Raw genomic sequence first — 18,541 nt, 5'->3', positions numbered from 1 at the left:
AGACATTCTGTATTGTCCATAAATCCTCTTGCTCTTGGCCTACACAGATTAAATAAAAGAAGGGATTACAGTAGATTCCAAACATTGTAGGTGTAGGTGGATGAGCTTCCGTCCAGTACTAATATTAACAAGTCACTGTTCATCTTGGGAGTTGGGAGTGTTTGAAGCTCTGATGCCAAAAATTTTTAAAAATCAGCAGTCCAATCTCAGCACTGTTAGCAGAGCTTTGATCCCTGATTTGTTTCTTAAGATAGTGAATTCCAGGAAGATATCACAAAACTAAATCTGGAGGTATTTATGTACTCCAAAACTTTGAGGATGAAAAAATATAACATCTATTTATGTATTATTCATTGTTAGTATCATATATCTATTCAATAAAAGTTTATTAAAATAAACAAATGGGACCTAATTAAAATCAAAAGCTTCTGCACAGCAAAGGAAACTCTAAGCAAGGTGAAAAGACAGCCTTCAGAATGGGAGAAAATAATAGCAAATGAAGCAACTGATAAAGGATTAATCTCCAAATTATACAAGCAGCTCCTGCAGCTTAATTCCAGAAAACTAAGTGACCCAATCAAAAAATGGGCCAAAGAACTAAACAGACATTTCTCCAAAGAAGACATAAAGATGGCTAACAAACACATGAAAAAATGCTCAACATCCCTCATCATCAGAGAAATGCAAATCAAAACCACAATGAGATACCATTTCACACCAGTCAGAATGGCTGCTATCCAAAAGTCTACATGCAATAAATGCTGGAGAGGGTGTGGAGAGAAGGGAACCCTCTTACACTGTTGGTAGGAATGCAAACTAGTACAGCCACTATGGAGAACAGTGTGGAGATTCCTCAGAAAACTGGAAATAGAACTGCCATATGATCCAGCGATCGCACTCCTGGGCATACACACCGAGGAAACCAGAATTTGAAAGAGACACATGTACTCCAATGTTCATTGCAGCACTGTTTATAATAGCCAGGACATGGAAGCAACCTAGATGTCCATCTGCAGATGAATGGATAAGAAAGCTTTGGTACATATACACAATGGAGTATTTCTCAGCCATTAAAAAGAATGCATTTGAATCAGTTTTAATGAGGTGGATGAAATTGGAGCCAATTATACAGAGTGAAGTAAGCCAGAAAGAAGAACATCAATACCGTATATTAACGCATATATATGGAATTTAGAAAAATGGTAACCTGAACCCTGTATAAGAGACTGCAAAAGAGACATAGGCATTTAGAACAGTCTTTGGGACTCTGTGGGAGAGGGTGAAGGTGGAATGATTGGGGAGAATGGAATTGTAGCATGTATATTATCATAAGTGACCAGTCCAGGTTCGACGCATAAATTTTCCTCTGTTCATTTCTTTGCATTTGTGCTTTTTTAATAAAAATACTTTTAACTGTAAAGAAAAAAAAATTATAAAAAAAAAATAAATAAATAAATTTTGAGAAAGTCACACACACAAAAAAAAGTTTATTAAATAACCACTATGTGCCTGGTACTACATAAGGTATTAAAGATATAAAGAAGAATGAGACAGTTCTAACCTTTATACCATAAGAATACAATATTCAAGTACTAAAAGCCAAGGCATGCATAAGGTATTATAGATGATAAAAGTATTGAAGAATGGCTCCCAGGAAAAATGCAAAAGGTGAGAGGAAACAGGATCAAAAACTTAGGTTTCTATATAAGGTACATAAATTGATTCCTCCCTAAAATTAATCATATATATTTGGTACTGATATAAATGCCTTTCCAAGGCTCCAAGATGGTCTTCCTGCTTCTACGCTTGACTCCTTTTGGTATATTTTCAGCTGGGAGTCAGAGTGACCCTGTTAAAAACTAAGTCAGATCGTGTTACAACTCTGCCTGGAATCCTTCAGAGCCTCCTATCTCAGAGGAAAAGCCAGGTCCTTGCAGTGACCCGTGAGGACCTACCTGATCTCACTGCCTCCTCCCACCTCCACCCCGTCTTGAACTTCTGACCTGCTCATCTCTGTACCTAAGACATGCACACTCCCTCTTCTGAGCCACTACGCTGGCTGATTTCACTCCCTAGTGTATTCTTCCTTTGAATATCCCGTGACTCACGCCCTCACTTCCTTCAGGCCTTCATTTATGTCGTATGGTAAGTTAGGTCTTGTACAGCAATCTGTACACACACAAGCAAACACACATGCAAGTGTGCATTCACATACTTCCTGTCCCTTCTACTTCCTGTCATAGTGCTCATATATACTGTAAGATAACAGAAAACATGAAGTTTTCTCTCTGGCCCTGATTCCTGGCACAGAGCTCCTAAAACCCTTATAATCCCCTTAGTGATGAGCACTTAAAAGCATCTCTTGCTCTAATATTTGTCTTTAACCCTGCCTCTGACGCAGGTCTTCTAAAACTCTAGTAAATTCCTAAAGGATGAGAGCACTGGGAGCATCTTTTGTTCTAATGAGGTGACTTTGGGTGGCTTCTGGATGGGGGCTGGTCACCCAGAAGACCAAGCCATGATTGTATGTGTGTGTGCTAAGCTGTGGTATGTCCACCTCTCTGTGATCCTGTGGACTGTAGCCCAGCAGGTTCATCCGTCCAAAGGATTCTCCAGGCAAGAATACTGGAGTGGGTTGCCATGCCCTCTTTCAGGGGATCTTTCCAGCCCAGGGATTGAACCCATGTCTCTTTTTTCTTCTGCACTGGCAGATAGGTTCTTTACCACTGGCACCAGCTGGGAAGCCCTAAGGTGATTAGAAGCTTGGAATTTTCAGTCCTGCCACCTTATACTCCAGAGAAGGGAGGAGGGCAGGAAATGAAGTTGAGTTGATCATGCCTGTGTGAGAACACCTCCATGAAATCCTAGTAGTGTGAGGTTTGGAGAACTTCTAGATTGATGAACACAAGCACACTGGGAGGACTACACACGGCAGCTTCACGGTGACAGAACCCCTGTGCTCAGGACCCTGCCACACCCCTCCCTGTGTATCACTTCATCTGGCTGTTCACGTGTATCCTTGATCACACCCTATAGTAAACTGGCAAACATAAATAAGTGTTTCCCTGAGTTCTGTGAGCAACTCTAACAAATTAATTGGACCTGAAAAGGGGGTTGTGAGAACCTCCGATTTGTAGCCAAGTCAGACAGATGTTGTGGGTAACCTGGGCACCTACTACCTGTGATTGGCATCTGAAGTGGCATAGGAGCAGTCCTGTGGGACTGAGCTCTTAACTTGTTGGATCTGACCCTATCTCCAGGTAGATGGGTCAGAACTACCTGTAGGAAACCAAATTGGTGCCATGAAAAATTGTTTGTTGGTGTGAGAACCATCTCCCTTATCATACACACACACACACACACACACATTGAATTTGTGATTGGAACTATTTCATGTATCTCACATAAGTATATATTTTGTTTATCTCATTTATTGTCTCTCGTATGACAGTGTTATTGCCATCTGTCCATGAACCTGGGGATTTTTGTCTATTTGTCTCACTGCTGTTTTCCTCACTAGAGTGTGTGGTAGAGCAAGCCCTCAATAAATATTTATTATGTATTTATTTAACTCATTTATTATAACTATATATCTTATTAGTAAGTACCATGCTCCAAGAGTATTTTGCTTTACCTTCTATGTAAATCTCAGCAGAAGTTGAATCTGTCCCATAGATGTTAGAAGCAAAGCAGGAATAACGTCCAGTGTCCTCTTCAAAGGCTTCAGCAATGGTCAGTGAGTGCAGATTTCCTGCCTGGATGATGTGAATGTCTGGGGAATTTTCAAGCTCCTTGCCTTCACAGTACCACCTGCAAGGAAGAATATTGGCATGATTGAAATGTGAGAAGTAATAACACAAATGGCTCTAGATATTCCCTAAGAAGAAAATTGTGGCAAACTTAGAGTCAAAACATTAAACGATCCAATATTATGGTATAATTTGGTTGTAACAATGAGAAGAGCTGGCAGGATTCAAGTCACAGTGACCCTATATTCAGGAAATTAGAAAGCAGAACCTATTAAGAATGATACAACTGAAAGAAGATGAAGAGATTTCGAACACTGCCAACCGCCGAGAGCAGGGTTTTGATGTGGAACTTGACCTACAGCATTCTACAGTACGCATTCAATAAGTGTTACTTTAGCTTATTTGGAAGGAATCTAAGGGATATTAAAGGTTTGTAAAGTTAAAGTTGAACATTCATTCCCTACTACAAAATTGCATCAGACCTCGCTAAATGAAGGTTATTTTGCTTGGTTACTTGAATCATCAGATAAGGGGGATGGCTTGTATTTTCCTAGGAGTGACCCAACTCTGGCGAATAACCTAAGTTAAATATATTTCTATATGTTATGGTATTTCATTCTGATGTATATACTTGAGGTTAGAAATTTTTATTATGAAAGTTTTTCACCAGAAGTTTACACTAAGTAATGCATAAAATAATGTTTAAAATGTGAAGGTACGTAATAAGAAGAAAAGACATTAAAATCACACGGAAATAGGGGTTTCACTGGTTGCTCAGTGATAATGAATCTGCCAGCCAATGCAGGAGACAGGGGTTCCATCCCTGGTCCAGGAAGATCCCACATGCCATGGGGTGACTAAAGTCTGTGTGCCACAACTACTGAGCCTGTGTTCTAGAACCCAGGAGCCCCAACTATTTTGAGCCCATGTGCTGCAACTGCTGAAGTCTGAGAGCTCTAGAGCCTGTGCTCCGCAACAAGAGAAGCCACCAAGATGAGTAGCCTCCACTCGCCACAACTAGAGAAAAGCCTGTATAGCAATGAAGATTCAGCACAGTCAAATAATAAATAAACTACATGGAAATATCATTGTTCATGGTATTGATTGGCAAAAGCCTGAAAGTTTAACCACTCCCCATACACTGCAAGTAGGAATGCAAAATGGTACAACCCCTATGAAAATATGGCAGTGTCTACCAAAATTACAGATTACATTTATCCTTTGACTCAACAGTCCCACTTGTGGAATCTATCGTACAGTTACACTTGTTGTTTAGTCACAAAGTCATGTCCAACTCTTTTGTGACCCCATGGACTGTAGCTTGTCAGGCTCCTCTGTCCATGGGATTTCCCGGGCAAGAATGCTGAAGTGGGTTTCCATTTCCTTCTCCAGGGTCTCTTCCTGACCCAGGGATCGAACCTGTGTCATCTGTATTGGCAGGCAGATTCTTTACCACTGAGCCACCGAGAAAGCCTACAGATAGACTTGCATACATACAAAATGACAAATGTGTAGGTTACTTATTTAAATAGCATAATGTTGGAAACGATCCAAGTGTCTATCACTAGGGGACTGATGAAATAAACTCTGGAACAGCCTTGTAATAGAGCGCTATGCAGCTCTAGAAAGAGAATGGGAAAGATCACTGTGTACTCATACAGAAAGAACCTGAAGATATATAGTTAAGAATTTAACAGTAAGGTATGAAATAGTACGTGGAGAGGGTTAGCTTTTATATAAGAATTGTAGGTTGTTATGCATTGAATTATCCCCCCATCGAAAGATATGTTGAAGTCCTAAGTACTTGGGAATATGCTTTATTTGGAAATAAGGTCTTTGCAGATAAAATCAAGTTATGATGAAGTTGTTAACATGGCCCTAATCCAATATGAATGGAGTTCTTCAAGAAGAGAACAACTTCTAGTGAAGACAGTGACATGCAGGGAGAACGGCCTGATCACACAGGTAGAGACTAGAGTGATGCAGCTGCAAGCCAGGGAATGCCAAGGAACGCCACCACCAGAAGCCAGAAAAGACAAGGAAGGAGTCCCCTTGGACTCTCAGATGGAACACGGCCCTGCTGATATTTTGATTCCGGACTTCTGGCCTCTAGAGATGTGCAACAGTACATTTCTGCTGTGAAGGCCATCCAGTTTGTGGTGCTCTGTTACAGTAGCACCAGGATGCCAACCCAGGGGGCAAAAAATAAGATATAGCTACGTTGTTTGCATATACACAAAGAAAACTGAAAGAATAAAGTGAAAATCAAAGTGGCTTCCTATTGGGGTGAGGGGAAACAAGATGAATGAAGATAAATGTGAGATGTCTCAGTGTACCCCTTTAATAATTGTTTCCATATTTAAGTAATAATTATTAATCAGCATCATCATAAGAAGTAATTGGGGAGGAGGCGTTACCATTATTCAATGGCAAGAATGAAGGAGTCCTGGCAATGGTTAATCTTTCTTGTAATTTCAGATCTAACCATTCAATGCTTGAACCTTTCCCTTCCACCATTTGTAAAGCAAGATTCTAAAGCACGTTTAAGAAAACTCACCTATTCAGTGACTTCCCAAGAGATAAACTTTCCTCTGCTGTTCCATAAATACATCATATTCACCTCTACATTCAAGCCCCTGTTCATGTTTTTCTTTTTCTGAGATTCTCTTCCTCATCTTTCAGCTACTGCAAATATAACTCATCCATTAGTTTGGCTCAGATATCACCTCCTACGCAAAGCACTTTTTACCATCAATTCTCAGTGATTGTTACCTTACCTTTTTTTTGTTGTTGTTGTTACTTTACTTTTTTTAAAAAACCTATATTATGTCATGCAAGTCTTGATTATACACTATCTTTGATTATTCTTGATTTGGGAGAATTTGTCTTGCCAGTGTCACTAATTTTTAAGTTCCTTTGTATGTAGAGATGGTACCTGACAAGCTCGTACAGTTTTTTATACATTATCTCCTTTGGCCGTTGTCTCATCCCTTAGTTTCAATTAACACTTCTACTTGGGATAACATCCGAACCTGCCTTCTTTTACTTCTGGATCTCCTCTCCCATCATTGTCCCTTCACTGTGTTGCAACCACACTGGTCTTTTTTCCTATTCTCTGAACACATTAAACTACTCTCCATATTAGGATTTTTGTACTTCCTAAAACCCTTATCCCCCAGTCTTTATAAAAACAGGCCCTTCTCATCAGACAGGCCTCAGTTCAAATGTCTCCTTCTCTTCCTAGTGTAGCTTCTTTATCCTCAGACGCCATCACATTATTCTCTTGTGTTATCCTCACAGCACTTATTGTTATCTGAAATTATCTTACATGCTTGCTTATTTTGTCATTGTTTGCTTCTCCTACTGTGCTGTAAAGTCCATTAGAGGATCTTATCAGTCTTACGAATATAACCCCACACCTATGACAGCATCGTGGGACATAGCAGTAGGTATGCAGAAGATACGTCTTGGATTTGTTGAAAGAACAAATGATGGAAATAATTGATCATTAATATTTTGTGAGTACTTTGTTATTTGCTTTCATTAAATCCTATGCCAGTGTTTGCTCTGTTGTGGCAGCAGAGGTGCATGCAGCTGCTGAAATGGGTCCCTAAGTCTCCCAGAGCATCAGTCTCAGCAAGACCCCCATAGAACTTTTAGGAGCACACCCTCAGAGTATGTGTAGTTGTAAATACAAATAGTGAGCATCCAGACAAACATTTCCACTGGAAATGACCCTAACATGAGAATAAAGGAAATTTTTAAAGGGATTAAAAAAAAAAAGCACAAGAACCAAAACAATGGGGAGGGAAACAAGAGCAGACCTGAGGCCTCAATCACTTTTGAAAGGTAGAAAGCAGAATGAGAAGCCAGGAGAGTTGAAAAATCTGATTACCAGGTGCCTACTTGGGGATGTCATTGAAAAGAAGGTAATTTGTGCAGTAGAAACACAGAGAGTTACAGGATTTGGAGATGCAAGTTTGGTGGAAACACTAAGAATAGGGGAGGAGATACAGAGCTTAAAATAGGGTCACTGATTTCAGGTTTAAAAAATGAGTATTTATATTCCCACAGCAGGCCACATCCTTTCTTCTGAGCAGCTAAGAGATGCCCTAGGATGAAGGCTGAGTTGTTGTCTGCATAAGCAGCTGCTCCATATTAGAGCAAGAGGAAAAGGGGCTTCAGGAGGAGTTTCTCCAGGGAAAAAGCAAATGGGCTTGGTGGCTTAACTGCATGGAATAGAGTATTTATTAATAGGACATATTTTACAAAGCAAAGGTATTGGAGAACTGAAACAAATTGTGACAAGACCAGAGAGCCAAGCACATAAAAACAACACAGTCATCAACACCAGGTGAAAAAAGTTGTACAGGCAAGGAAACAGTCACTTTTCCCTACTGGATTTGGCAGAAAATAATATTCACATAGTAACAAGAAGTTATACATTAAAATTTTTGAAAACAACAGTGTGATATGAGGCAACGAAGGAAGGAACAACAGAAGTTCTGGTTTGGTGAAGGGGTGCTAACCCACCATCTTCTGGAACAGGAAGTCAAGAAAAAAGAGCATTAGCATACCAAGCTATTGTGGTTTATAAGCATATTATAGCGGTTCTTTTCACTTTCTATGAAGACAATACTATTTTCATATAATACTAAGATATTATTTGCCTTTTCACTGTGTTAATATTTATACTGATGGTGCAAAAGCCACAGTGGGTAAAACTGTTGCTGCTTTAGCAGTGTAAAGGTGATGAGTGGTCACTATGTTTTCCATTGTCACACTTGCAGTTTAAAAAAAAAATCCAGGTTCACTTAAAAATGTCATTGATTAAGCAGTAAAAGTCATCTCAACCTTGAGTCCACATCTTTTTAGCATTCTGAGTGGTGAAATGAGAGGTAGCACAAAGCATTTCTACTGAATATGGAAGAGCACTTGTGTGGTTTTTAAAGTTGGACTAGGCACCTAATACATGAAACAATATCTTGCAAAGAACAGCTGAAAAATTATGATTATTCAGATTTGGGTATTTGGCAGACATTTTCTCAAAAAATTAAGGAGGTAAGCCTGTTCTTTCAAGCAAAAATAACTGATAACATTTGTTGCCAAGGAAAAAACTGGAACTTTTAAGGAAAAATTAGTTTTGGAAAGCTTGTATCTCCCATAGTGAGTTTAGGGCTTCCCAATACTCAAAGAGATTTTTGGTGAAATCAGTGATGATATTAACAAATATGATTTTAAAATATTATACAATAAAATGTGTCAAAATTTGGAAGACTTTGTTTTCCAAATGACCAATGTGTGATGTTATCCATTTGAAGTTCAAGACAGACAAAGGGTTTTATTATAGCAGGGTACAAAAGTTCATTGGTATGGTTTCAGATTTCATACTGCAACTAACCTTTAAAAATCTACTCCTAGTTGAATTTTCATGTAATAGCAAGTTAGAATAGCCACATTATCTGAGAAGTCTATTAAAATATCCCTCCTGTTTCTAACTATATACCTGTACAATGCCATAGTTTAAAAATTAACTTCAACCCAAACATAACAAACCAAATGCAGAAGCAAATATGAGAATCCAACTGTTCCTTATTAAGCCCGACTTTAAAAGAGATTTGTAAAAAACATAAAACAATGCCACTCTTGTAACTCAAAATTTGAGGGGAAATAGTTATTTTTTCATAAAATTATTTATGTGACTGTGTTTATCATAGTTTTTTCTTATTCATTTCAAAATAACAGTTTAAAATATTTCTCAATTTTAAATTATGATAATTATGGATATAATTCACATAGATAAAACCTCTTCTGGGTCTCAATAACTTCTCAGATTGTAAAGGGGTCCTGAGAACAAAAAGTCTGAGAACCACTGGCATATTGTTTAGAAATTCAGAGATTAATAAATAGGAAACTGCCAAAAGAGTTGAAAGTGGTCTTTTTTAAAAAAACAATTTGACTTTTTAAGTGATGTACCTTTATTCATTTGATAAGGCAAATATGAATAAGTCTTTCAAAACAGATATACAAATACCTTCCCTTATATAAACGTTACAAGGTTGTGTTGTTTCTTTAGATAACGTTTCTCTTCTTTACCAAAATGAGAGTGGAAACATCTATGAGCAATTGGACAGCCTGAAGGTGATAAGTGGAGTGATTCAAATGCCCAAACTCTCCGTCAGAAGCATTTTTGTCTTTACTCAGATGCCCAGGATGGCTTCAGCCAGCCCCAAAGGACAGCCAGTAACCTCGTCACTCCTACTTTAACACCATGACCCACTCAGAAATAATGCACTGGTCAGGCTACCTTCTGAAAAACATATTAAAATTTACCCAGCTACGCTGAAGACTTTTGAGGGTCAGGAGGAAACATGCTCTCCTCCAATGTCTATCCATGTTAGGGAATGCTTTCATATAAGTACCCTGCCCGGCTGCATGTTTTTAGAACTCCAAATCTTCATGACACTTACAGAGTGCAGAGGGTACCAGGTGTGATTCATGGCTCAGCAGAATTGAGTCAGTGATCTGGGAAAATGGGACAAGTCCAAATGATAAAGAAGGATCCATCTTTAATGCACTAAGGACAGCTTGCCAGACCTGGTCATTTGGGTAGCTACCAAGCCTGGAAATGAAGACACTGAAGAGACACATTTTTCAGATTTATCTGGCCTTTTAAGCTGCAGATCACCATTCGGCTCTTAGGGTACTGTTTTGTCTAAAATGTGGCATGGCTAAATATCATGACTCATTGTTTTAGCACATTAGCAACTCTTAAACATAATTTGAATGTGTTATTCTGACTCACCAGTAATAATGCTCTTTAAAAGAATGATTACTCAGACTCTTCCTTTAACCCTGTGCTAGCCTTTCCAGTGTCCCTGTCCCACCTCTTATTACTCCTTCTAATACCCTGTTTGTTTACTTCATAGAACCTACATATCACTTATAATTATAAGCTTACTTACTGATTTATTTGTTTAATATCTCTCCCCCTTACTGGACAATAAACACCACAGGCCAGAGATTATCACACATGTTTGGTTTACTGCTTGTTTATCTGGTTCCTTGCACAGGGTATGACACATCAGAGCTGTCCCCAAAAATGTTTGTTGTATAGATGTTAAATGAATGAATTCAAATTAGGATTATTATATCCTTAAGTCTGTTTTATTTTCATTTTTCAAGAAGGCTTGGGGACTAGATGCCTGATCTATTTTTATCTGTTTATTTATGGCTGTGCTGGGTCTTCACTGAGGATGCCTGATCTCTCAAGTAAAGAGTGTAAGGCCTGAAACAGCTAAATGGTAGTTTACTTTTTGGGTTGGCCAAAAAGTTCATTCAGGTTTTTTCCATAAGATGTTATAGAAAAACTGGAATCAATTTTTTGGTCAACCCAGTTCTTAATGACATCGTCACTCTCTCCATGCATCACTTCATATAGAAAGTGCAACTGGAGTACATTGGGCAGTAAAATAACAGTAGATACTTTTTACCAGGACTCAAAGTTATGTCAGATTTTGTAAAACAATTCAATGTTTTGTATGTCCTGTTTGACCACTACCAAGGTAACAAACTTAAGTCTTCATGTCCATTAGCTATATTTCACACGTGGGAGTATGGAGGGACAAGTTGGGAAGGTATGTCTATGCTTTAAATTTTATTAACATTTATTGAGTTCTTCGAGGTGGAAAATTCTTGGTAAACTAGGCACAAGCTATAAAAACCAAAACCATGAAGGAAACTTTGATACTAAAGTTAAAAATATCTAGTTATCAAATGACACCATAAATAAAAGACAAATCAAACTGAGAGAGAATATTATCATAACACATAATGTCATATAGTTAGTCCCCTAATCATATTTTTAAAATTCTTACAGATCAATAAGAAAATAACAAACTGATAGAAAAAGCGAGTGATAGATGTAAACAGGCCCTTCATAGAAAATGAACCCTAAATGTTCAATAAACATATTTTTGAAATTTTCAACCTCATTAGTAACTGTGGAAATGAAAATTTAAATCACAACAAAAAACCTTCATACTCATCATATACCATACCCATCAGATCTGCAAAATTAAAAGGTCTGATAAATCCATGTTGGCAATGATGTAGAACAACCAGAACTCTTATATAATATTGGTGGGAATATAAATTGAAACAATTCCTTTGGAAAATAATTTGGTATAATCATAAAGTGAAGTTTTATACACTCTGCCAGCAGTTCCATGCCTAAACATACTCATGCACCAGGAGAATATACTAGACCATGTATAATAACATCGTTCATATTAGGGAAAAAGCTGATAACCACCCAAATGTACATTAATAATGCAATTCTCTAGCCTTACAGTAAAATACTGTATAGTAATGAAAATGAATGAACTAGAGTTACACGCAACATCACGGATATACTTTTTAGAAAAAAATTCAAGTACCAGAATAATACCTACTCACATAGACACGTTACAACATGTAAAATTTACTATTTTTTAAAAACTTTATTATGCATTCATGCATGCTAAGTCACTTCAGTTGTGTCTGACTCTGCGACCCTATGGACCCTCTGTCAGGCTCCTCTGTCCATGGGATTCTCCAGGCAAGAATACTGGAGTGGATTGCCGTGCCCTCCTCCAGGGGGGTCTTTCCAACCCAGGGACTGAACTTGCATCTCTTAGTTCTCCTGCATTGGCAGGTGGGTCTTTACCACTGGCGCCACCTGGGAACGCAAAACTTTATTATGGGAACTTAAAAACTTCCACAAAGTAGAGAGACTATATAATGAACCCCTACGTACATATCACTTAGCTTCAACAAATTATCAACAAATAGCAAATGTGTTTTTTATATATTCTACTTAGTCCCACCTTGACTTATTTTAATGTAAATATAGGATTTTCTGTCCCTGATGCTGGGAAAGATTGAGGGCAGAAGAGGGCGTCAGAAGATGAGATGGCTGGATGGCATCACCGATGCAATGGATGTGAACTTGGGCAAACTTCGGGAGATGGTGAGAGACAGGGAGGCCTGGCGTGCTGCAGTCCTTGGGGTTGCAAAGAGTTGGGCATGACTGGGTGACTGAACAACAGCAGCAACATAGGATTTTCTGTCATTCTACCAGTAAATACTTCCGTTGCAGTGTTGCTTAGGAAATAAGGATATGTTGTTAAACTGAAGAAAAACTGTTAATAAAAATTTAAAGAGAAAACACAAGATTTGGGCTAGTGGTTACCTCTAAGGTGAGGAGGAAGGGACAGGATTAGGAAGACACTCAACTTAAAAATAATACTAATGTGGGCATACAGATAGATGTGCCTTTGCCCTTATACCGTATCTGTACTTGTAGATATTCTTCAGTATTTATTTTAAAATGCACTTCTAAAGCCATTCAGAAAGTTCAGTCTGGTGATCCTTGTCCATTTTGGGAGTAGAGATGAGGAGGTTGGGAGATTGATTAGAGAAGGTCAGTGGCCACGTGACAGGGCCTTCTACAGAATTCCTTGGAGATCTTATATTATAGCCCCTGGAGTTGGTGGCAGCATAGAGGCTTCACCCAACTCTTGCCTAGAAAACTTTCAAAGTGAAATGATATTTAGCATTGCCCAAGAGGGAAGAGGGCTTCCCTGGTGGCTCAGACAGTAAAGAATCTGCCCACATTATGGGAGACCTGGGTTCGATCCCTGGGTCAGGAAGATCCCCTGGAGAAAGGCATGTCAACTCACTCCAGTATTCTTGCCTGGAGAATCCCCAAGGACAGAGGAACCTGGCGGGCTGCAGTCTATGGGGTTGCAAAGAGTCAGACACAACTGAGAAACTAAGCACAGCACAAGAGGGAAGAGCAAGAAGAGAAGGTTGCACTGGAAGCAGCCTACATTGCCAAAGTTTGTGAGGGCAGAGATGTGGTTTTCCCATGGGCTAAATGGATACACACAAATTAGCTTGGTTTTCTGTCTGACAACAGATCCTACCTCAAAGGATGACCAGCTCGGGTGAGGTGACATCGACAGAAAGAGGCTATGAGGAGTGTACTGAGGGGTAGGACTGAGAAGCAGATGTTAGAACCTTAAGTAGAGATTGCAACATCTGGGTTAAGGAATAGAGTCAAGGGCCGGTCCCCCTGGGTGAGGAGGTCTCCAAAGAGATTGCAAAAGTTCTTAGCACAGAAACAAACAGCAGTTTGGTTAAAACACAGATGTCTGGGCCTGCCCTTTAGAGAGCTTAATTCAGTAGGTCTGAGGTAGAAGCTGCAAATTTGCAATATCCACCAAGATTCCAGGTGATGCTGACCTGTTGGTTCAGGGACCCACTTTGAGTAGCTTGTTCTGGGAGGCTTTTGAAATCTAGTCTCTATCCCTGTTTTCTGAACTTACCCCAACCATTTCCTCCTTACTCTTCATATTCTGGAGTCATTAGTTCCTTCAGTTCCATAAAGTCAATCATTGTCTCACTGCCTCATATACATTATTTCTTCACCCTGCAACACTTTTCTGTAAGCCCCACTTTGCTAGGCTAACCTCTCATCATCTTTTCTGTCTCAGCTTAAATACTTTTAGGAAAACCTTCCCTAGTCCATTCACAAGGTTTGGTCCCTTTGCTATATGCACCCTCCTTTATAATATTTATCACAATCATGATAATGTAGTCACTGTGGGATTTTTTGCCTGTGATCTTTACTAGACCCTAAGATACATGAAGGCAGGGGATTTTCCTTGTTCACTGCTGTAATCTTATTGGCTATGGGAGTACATTGCACACAGCAGACACTTCACATTTGTTGCATGAATGAGTAAATGAAGGTATCTAGATTGTCCCAAAAGGTAGAAGAAAAAGCCCCTAAATAATGTAACATTTTTAAATACTTATATATTTTACATTATATATCATATAGAATTATTTATAATCTTTTATATAATTTAAAATATCCTTTGTCTTTATAACTAATTTATTTCCTTTTTATTCCTCAGCATGGCACTCACAGGCAAATGTCCAGAAGTAGCAATAGCAAAACTTAACAGCCAAATCAGACATCAGCATCTATAAAAGGTAAATTTTTCCTGCTTCAGAGGGCTATGTACATGCAAACATACTTAGTGTGACCCAGCTGTACATTCCTGGGAAAAGAATTTCGAGTCAGGATACAAAAAGGGATCATGGCCATTTGCTGTGAATTCCTGCAGACTCTTTCATCTGTGGGTAACGCATGAGTGTATTTCAGTTCCTCCAATGAAGCTATGTCCAAGTTTAACAAGCTATCAAAAACAGCTAGCTTTAATGATACAGGATCCTACCCTTACAAAACAATTTCTTCCCAGTCAACTTGGAAATCAACAAATATAGGCCAAAAGGATTTTTCAGTTTGCTAAACTAGAGTTATAGAAACAGGGGTAAAATATGGAGAACACACTGAGGCACATACTTACAAGGTTAGACCTCAGTTGCCAGGTATATGCATTATATTTTCTTGCAAAAATAGAAAAAAGGATTCTTTTCTTTTTGACTGTACTGTTTTCCTTTATGGCAAACCAAAGCACCCCATTCTTGTAATGCATTTTTAAAGGTATTCTCCCAATCAAAATCTGCGCTCTTGGGTTCTACAGAGATGCTTTAGGAGTTTCAGTGGTGAGCAAGCAGGCAGGACTGCATGCTTCCTCCACCCCAATCCTCTTCAATCCCAGAAACACTAATTTCATCTTTAAGAAATCTGTGTGTGTGTGTGTGTGTGTGTAAAGTATGTATTGGGGGTAACGTAACAAATTTATTGTGAGGAGAAAAATGGGAGGAGGAATTACTGCCAAAAGAAGGTTGGAAAAAACCCTGCCCCAGCCTAGCATAACTGGATGTTAGTTCCAAACGTTACCTGTATTTATAGTCCCTTTGTAATGCCAGAGACACTGTGTCCAAATTTCCCAGTGTCCAGGGCATTCCTTGGAATGTCTCCAGTTCCACTACCCTCTCGTTTGCCCTTCAGTCCTGTGTTTCTGACTATCTATTGGATATGGTCCTTCCATCTCCTCAGACTCAAATCATCCACCTCCTCCAGTTTCTCAGACCTTAACAGTGACCCCAGGTTTCTCTGAGGTGATAGCTTCAAACTTGTGGAGTCAGTGTTTTACTTGTCCTTCCTATCTAGTCAGTCACCAAGTTCAGCTTGGTTTCTTTTCTTCTAAATATTGCTCCTTCACATCTTTTCTGCGCTTTCCCACAGCCCCTACCCTAGTCTGATATCAGAGTGTCTGATGCCTGGAAATACCTTTCACAGCCTCCAAAGTGCCCTTGGGGCTCCATTCGTTTGGGGTCTAACTCATTCTTCCAGACCTATTCTACTTAAATTCTCCCTTTTATCTTAGTATGTCCTTATACACAACCTTAAATGCTTTCCACTTGATTTTGAAACCAAGTCGGAACTATCCTACTTTGCTTTCAAGGTTTTTCGAAATCATCTGGCTCCACTCTTGTCCAGTTAGGTCAGTTTCCTCACTGTTATCTAAAAATATTACTCTGCCAGCATCTGTACTTTTATATAAACATGTTGAGTTGACCTGGCCTAAAGGGACCTGTCCCTCTGCCTACTTCTTCTGTCTTTTCTCTCATCTTTCCTCACCTGTTGTCCCATGTTCCTCACACAGCCAAGTATTTGCAGTTCCCTGAAAACATTTGTCTCTGGGCCTTTCCTGTTGCTTTCTTCTTCCACCTTAAGTTTTCTCAACTGAAGCGGCACCTCCAGCATTAACGCTTCCTTCATCCTGCCCTTCAGGCCAAATATCAATCTTCCTTTGAGCTGCCATTGCATTCCATGCATACTTTTGTTATAGCCCTTATTACACAGTATTGCAATGTTTTGGTCATGTCTGTCTGATTGCTCTATTAGACTGTGAGCTACCTTCTTAGAATAGTTTTACACTTGGTTTCAAAACAAGGTCCCTGACCTCCAATAGCTCCTAATTGTTTTGTACTCTCAATGAGTCACTTTAGTAACTCAGTATGTATTTGTCGAATGAATAAATGATTTAAATGTCTACTTAACTTCTTTCTTCAAGGTTCAGCTAAAATTCCCTTATGTCTCTGAAGTCTTCTTTGACCTATCTAGTCCTCCAGCCCTTCACTGTCCTATAAAAATTAGGGTGAATTCTTTATCATCATTTTTATTGTAATATAGTATATTTCCATGTAATGTTAGTTTCAGGTGTACAGCAAAGTGAATCAGTTTATATATATATATATATATATCTCCACCCATTTTTTAGATTCTTTTTCCATATAAGCCATTACAGAGTACTGAGTAGAGTTAGGATGATTTCTTTAATTGAGGTTGCAAGTTCCTTGAGAGCAGGGACACATGTTTATATTGCCTCTGTCATTGTATTGGTCACAGTGCTGAGTTTAGAGTAAAAGCTAGGTATGTATACTTGGTTTCTGATTAGAGTTATATAAATTTTATATGTAGGAAAATAATTTTTATTGAATATTCAAAGTAATATTCCTTGAACATTCATTGGAAAGACTGATGCTGAAGCTCCAATACTTTGGCCAGCTGATGCAAAGAGCTGACTCATTGGAAAAGACCCTCATGCTGAGAAAAATTGAAGGCAAAATGAGGAAGGGATGGCAGAGGATGAGATGGTTAGATAGCATCACTGACTCAATGGACATGAGTTTGAGCAGTGAAGGACAGGGAAGCCTGGCATGCTGCAGTCCATAGGGTTGCAAAGAGTTGGACACAACTTAGCGACTAAACAACAACATCAAAAACAGTCTATTTAAATACGATTACTGCGATGAATTCAGAAAATACTTAGTGAATACATATTAATTTCCTGCCATCAAACCAGTGGCTGGGATATAGGCATGAATGTTATCACTAAAGAAATTCTTTCCAGGTAAAAATGAGTATTGCTGCATGGAAGTTGTGTATATTTCTTTCACTCTTAAGTTTGTAAATATTTAATTGGTTGACTAAGTAGTTTCTGAGTAACCACCATATTACTTTGTTTTTGGGGGAATGAGTATTTTGTAATTCTCCTGAGTGATTTTTCTCACAAGAGCCCCGAGTCTTTTCTTGTGTTTGAAATTGTCATGATTAAGAATGGGGAGGATGAGTCTTGAGTGACCTGGTCTAATTTATTTGAAAGGGTCCAATCTATGTCCAGAAACTAGTGGAATAGATAGAACTAGTCTAAGTAAGCCGTATCTGTGCCATAACTTGAGTGCTCACCAGCTTACTTAGACTGACCAGATGCCACTCAGTGGTATCCATCATGGTGCCATGATGACATCTTGCCAGCATCACTGACCAGAATCTCAGGGAGTGTCATCAGGCATGCATAGAGAAGGGTAGACACTTCCCTTTGTTATGCTGTTCCAACCTTTTGCCACATCTTAGGCCAATTGTCTCACTCCTGATTGAAATCTAAGTTGAGTTTCTTGTTTTCCTGTTTCTTTATCCATTAGTATACTCATAATCTAGTGAGTAATGTATTATGCATGACTACTATAGGCTAGAAGCTATGCTTGGTGCTCAAGACACTCCTTTCCTTAGTGGGTCAGTTGTTTAACTAGATAGTAACATGTATATGCCATTGTAGAAATAGTCTTGAGTATTGCTTTATGTTGACTCTGAAAAGCAGAATTCAATATATAAATGTGTTTTTAGACTGCTGCTGCTGCAGCTGCTAAGTCACTTCAGTCGTGTCTGACTCTGTGTGACCCCATAGATGGAAGCCCACCAGGCTCCCCCGTCCCTGGGATTCTCCAGGCAAAAACACTGGAGTGGGTTGCCATAGACTAGAATTCTT

General features: G+C 39.0%; 1 protein-coding gene across 2 annotated transcripts in view; it reads right to left on the bottom strand.

The window, feature by feature from the left end:
* Positions 1 to 18,541, bottom strand: part of MYPN (myopalladin) — a 112,825-nt gene that overhangs the window by 64,648 nt on the left and 29,636 nt on the right. For both annotated transcript variants that reach the window (XM_088841924.1, XM_088841923.1), the window contains exon 3: positions 3,635 to 3,810. In XM_088841924.1, coding sequence (XP_088698050.1) covers positions 3,635 to 3,810 — 176 coding nt within the window. The remainder of the gene's footprint in view (positions 1 to 3,634; positions 3,811 to 18,541) is intronic.

This window comes from Moschus berezovskii, chromosome 12 (genome assembly GCF_049115385.1).
Source record: "Moschus berezovskii isolate FMDL1 chromosome 12, NW_MosBer_1.0, whole genome shotgun sequence".
Classification (NCBI taxonomy): domain Eukaryota; kingdom Metazoa; phylum Chordata; class Mammalia; order Artiodactyla; family Moschidae; genus Moschus; species Moschus berezovskii.
The sequence above is the reverse complement of the archived record's forward strand: the minus strand, read 5'-3'. Positions and strand labels throughout refer to the sequence as shown.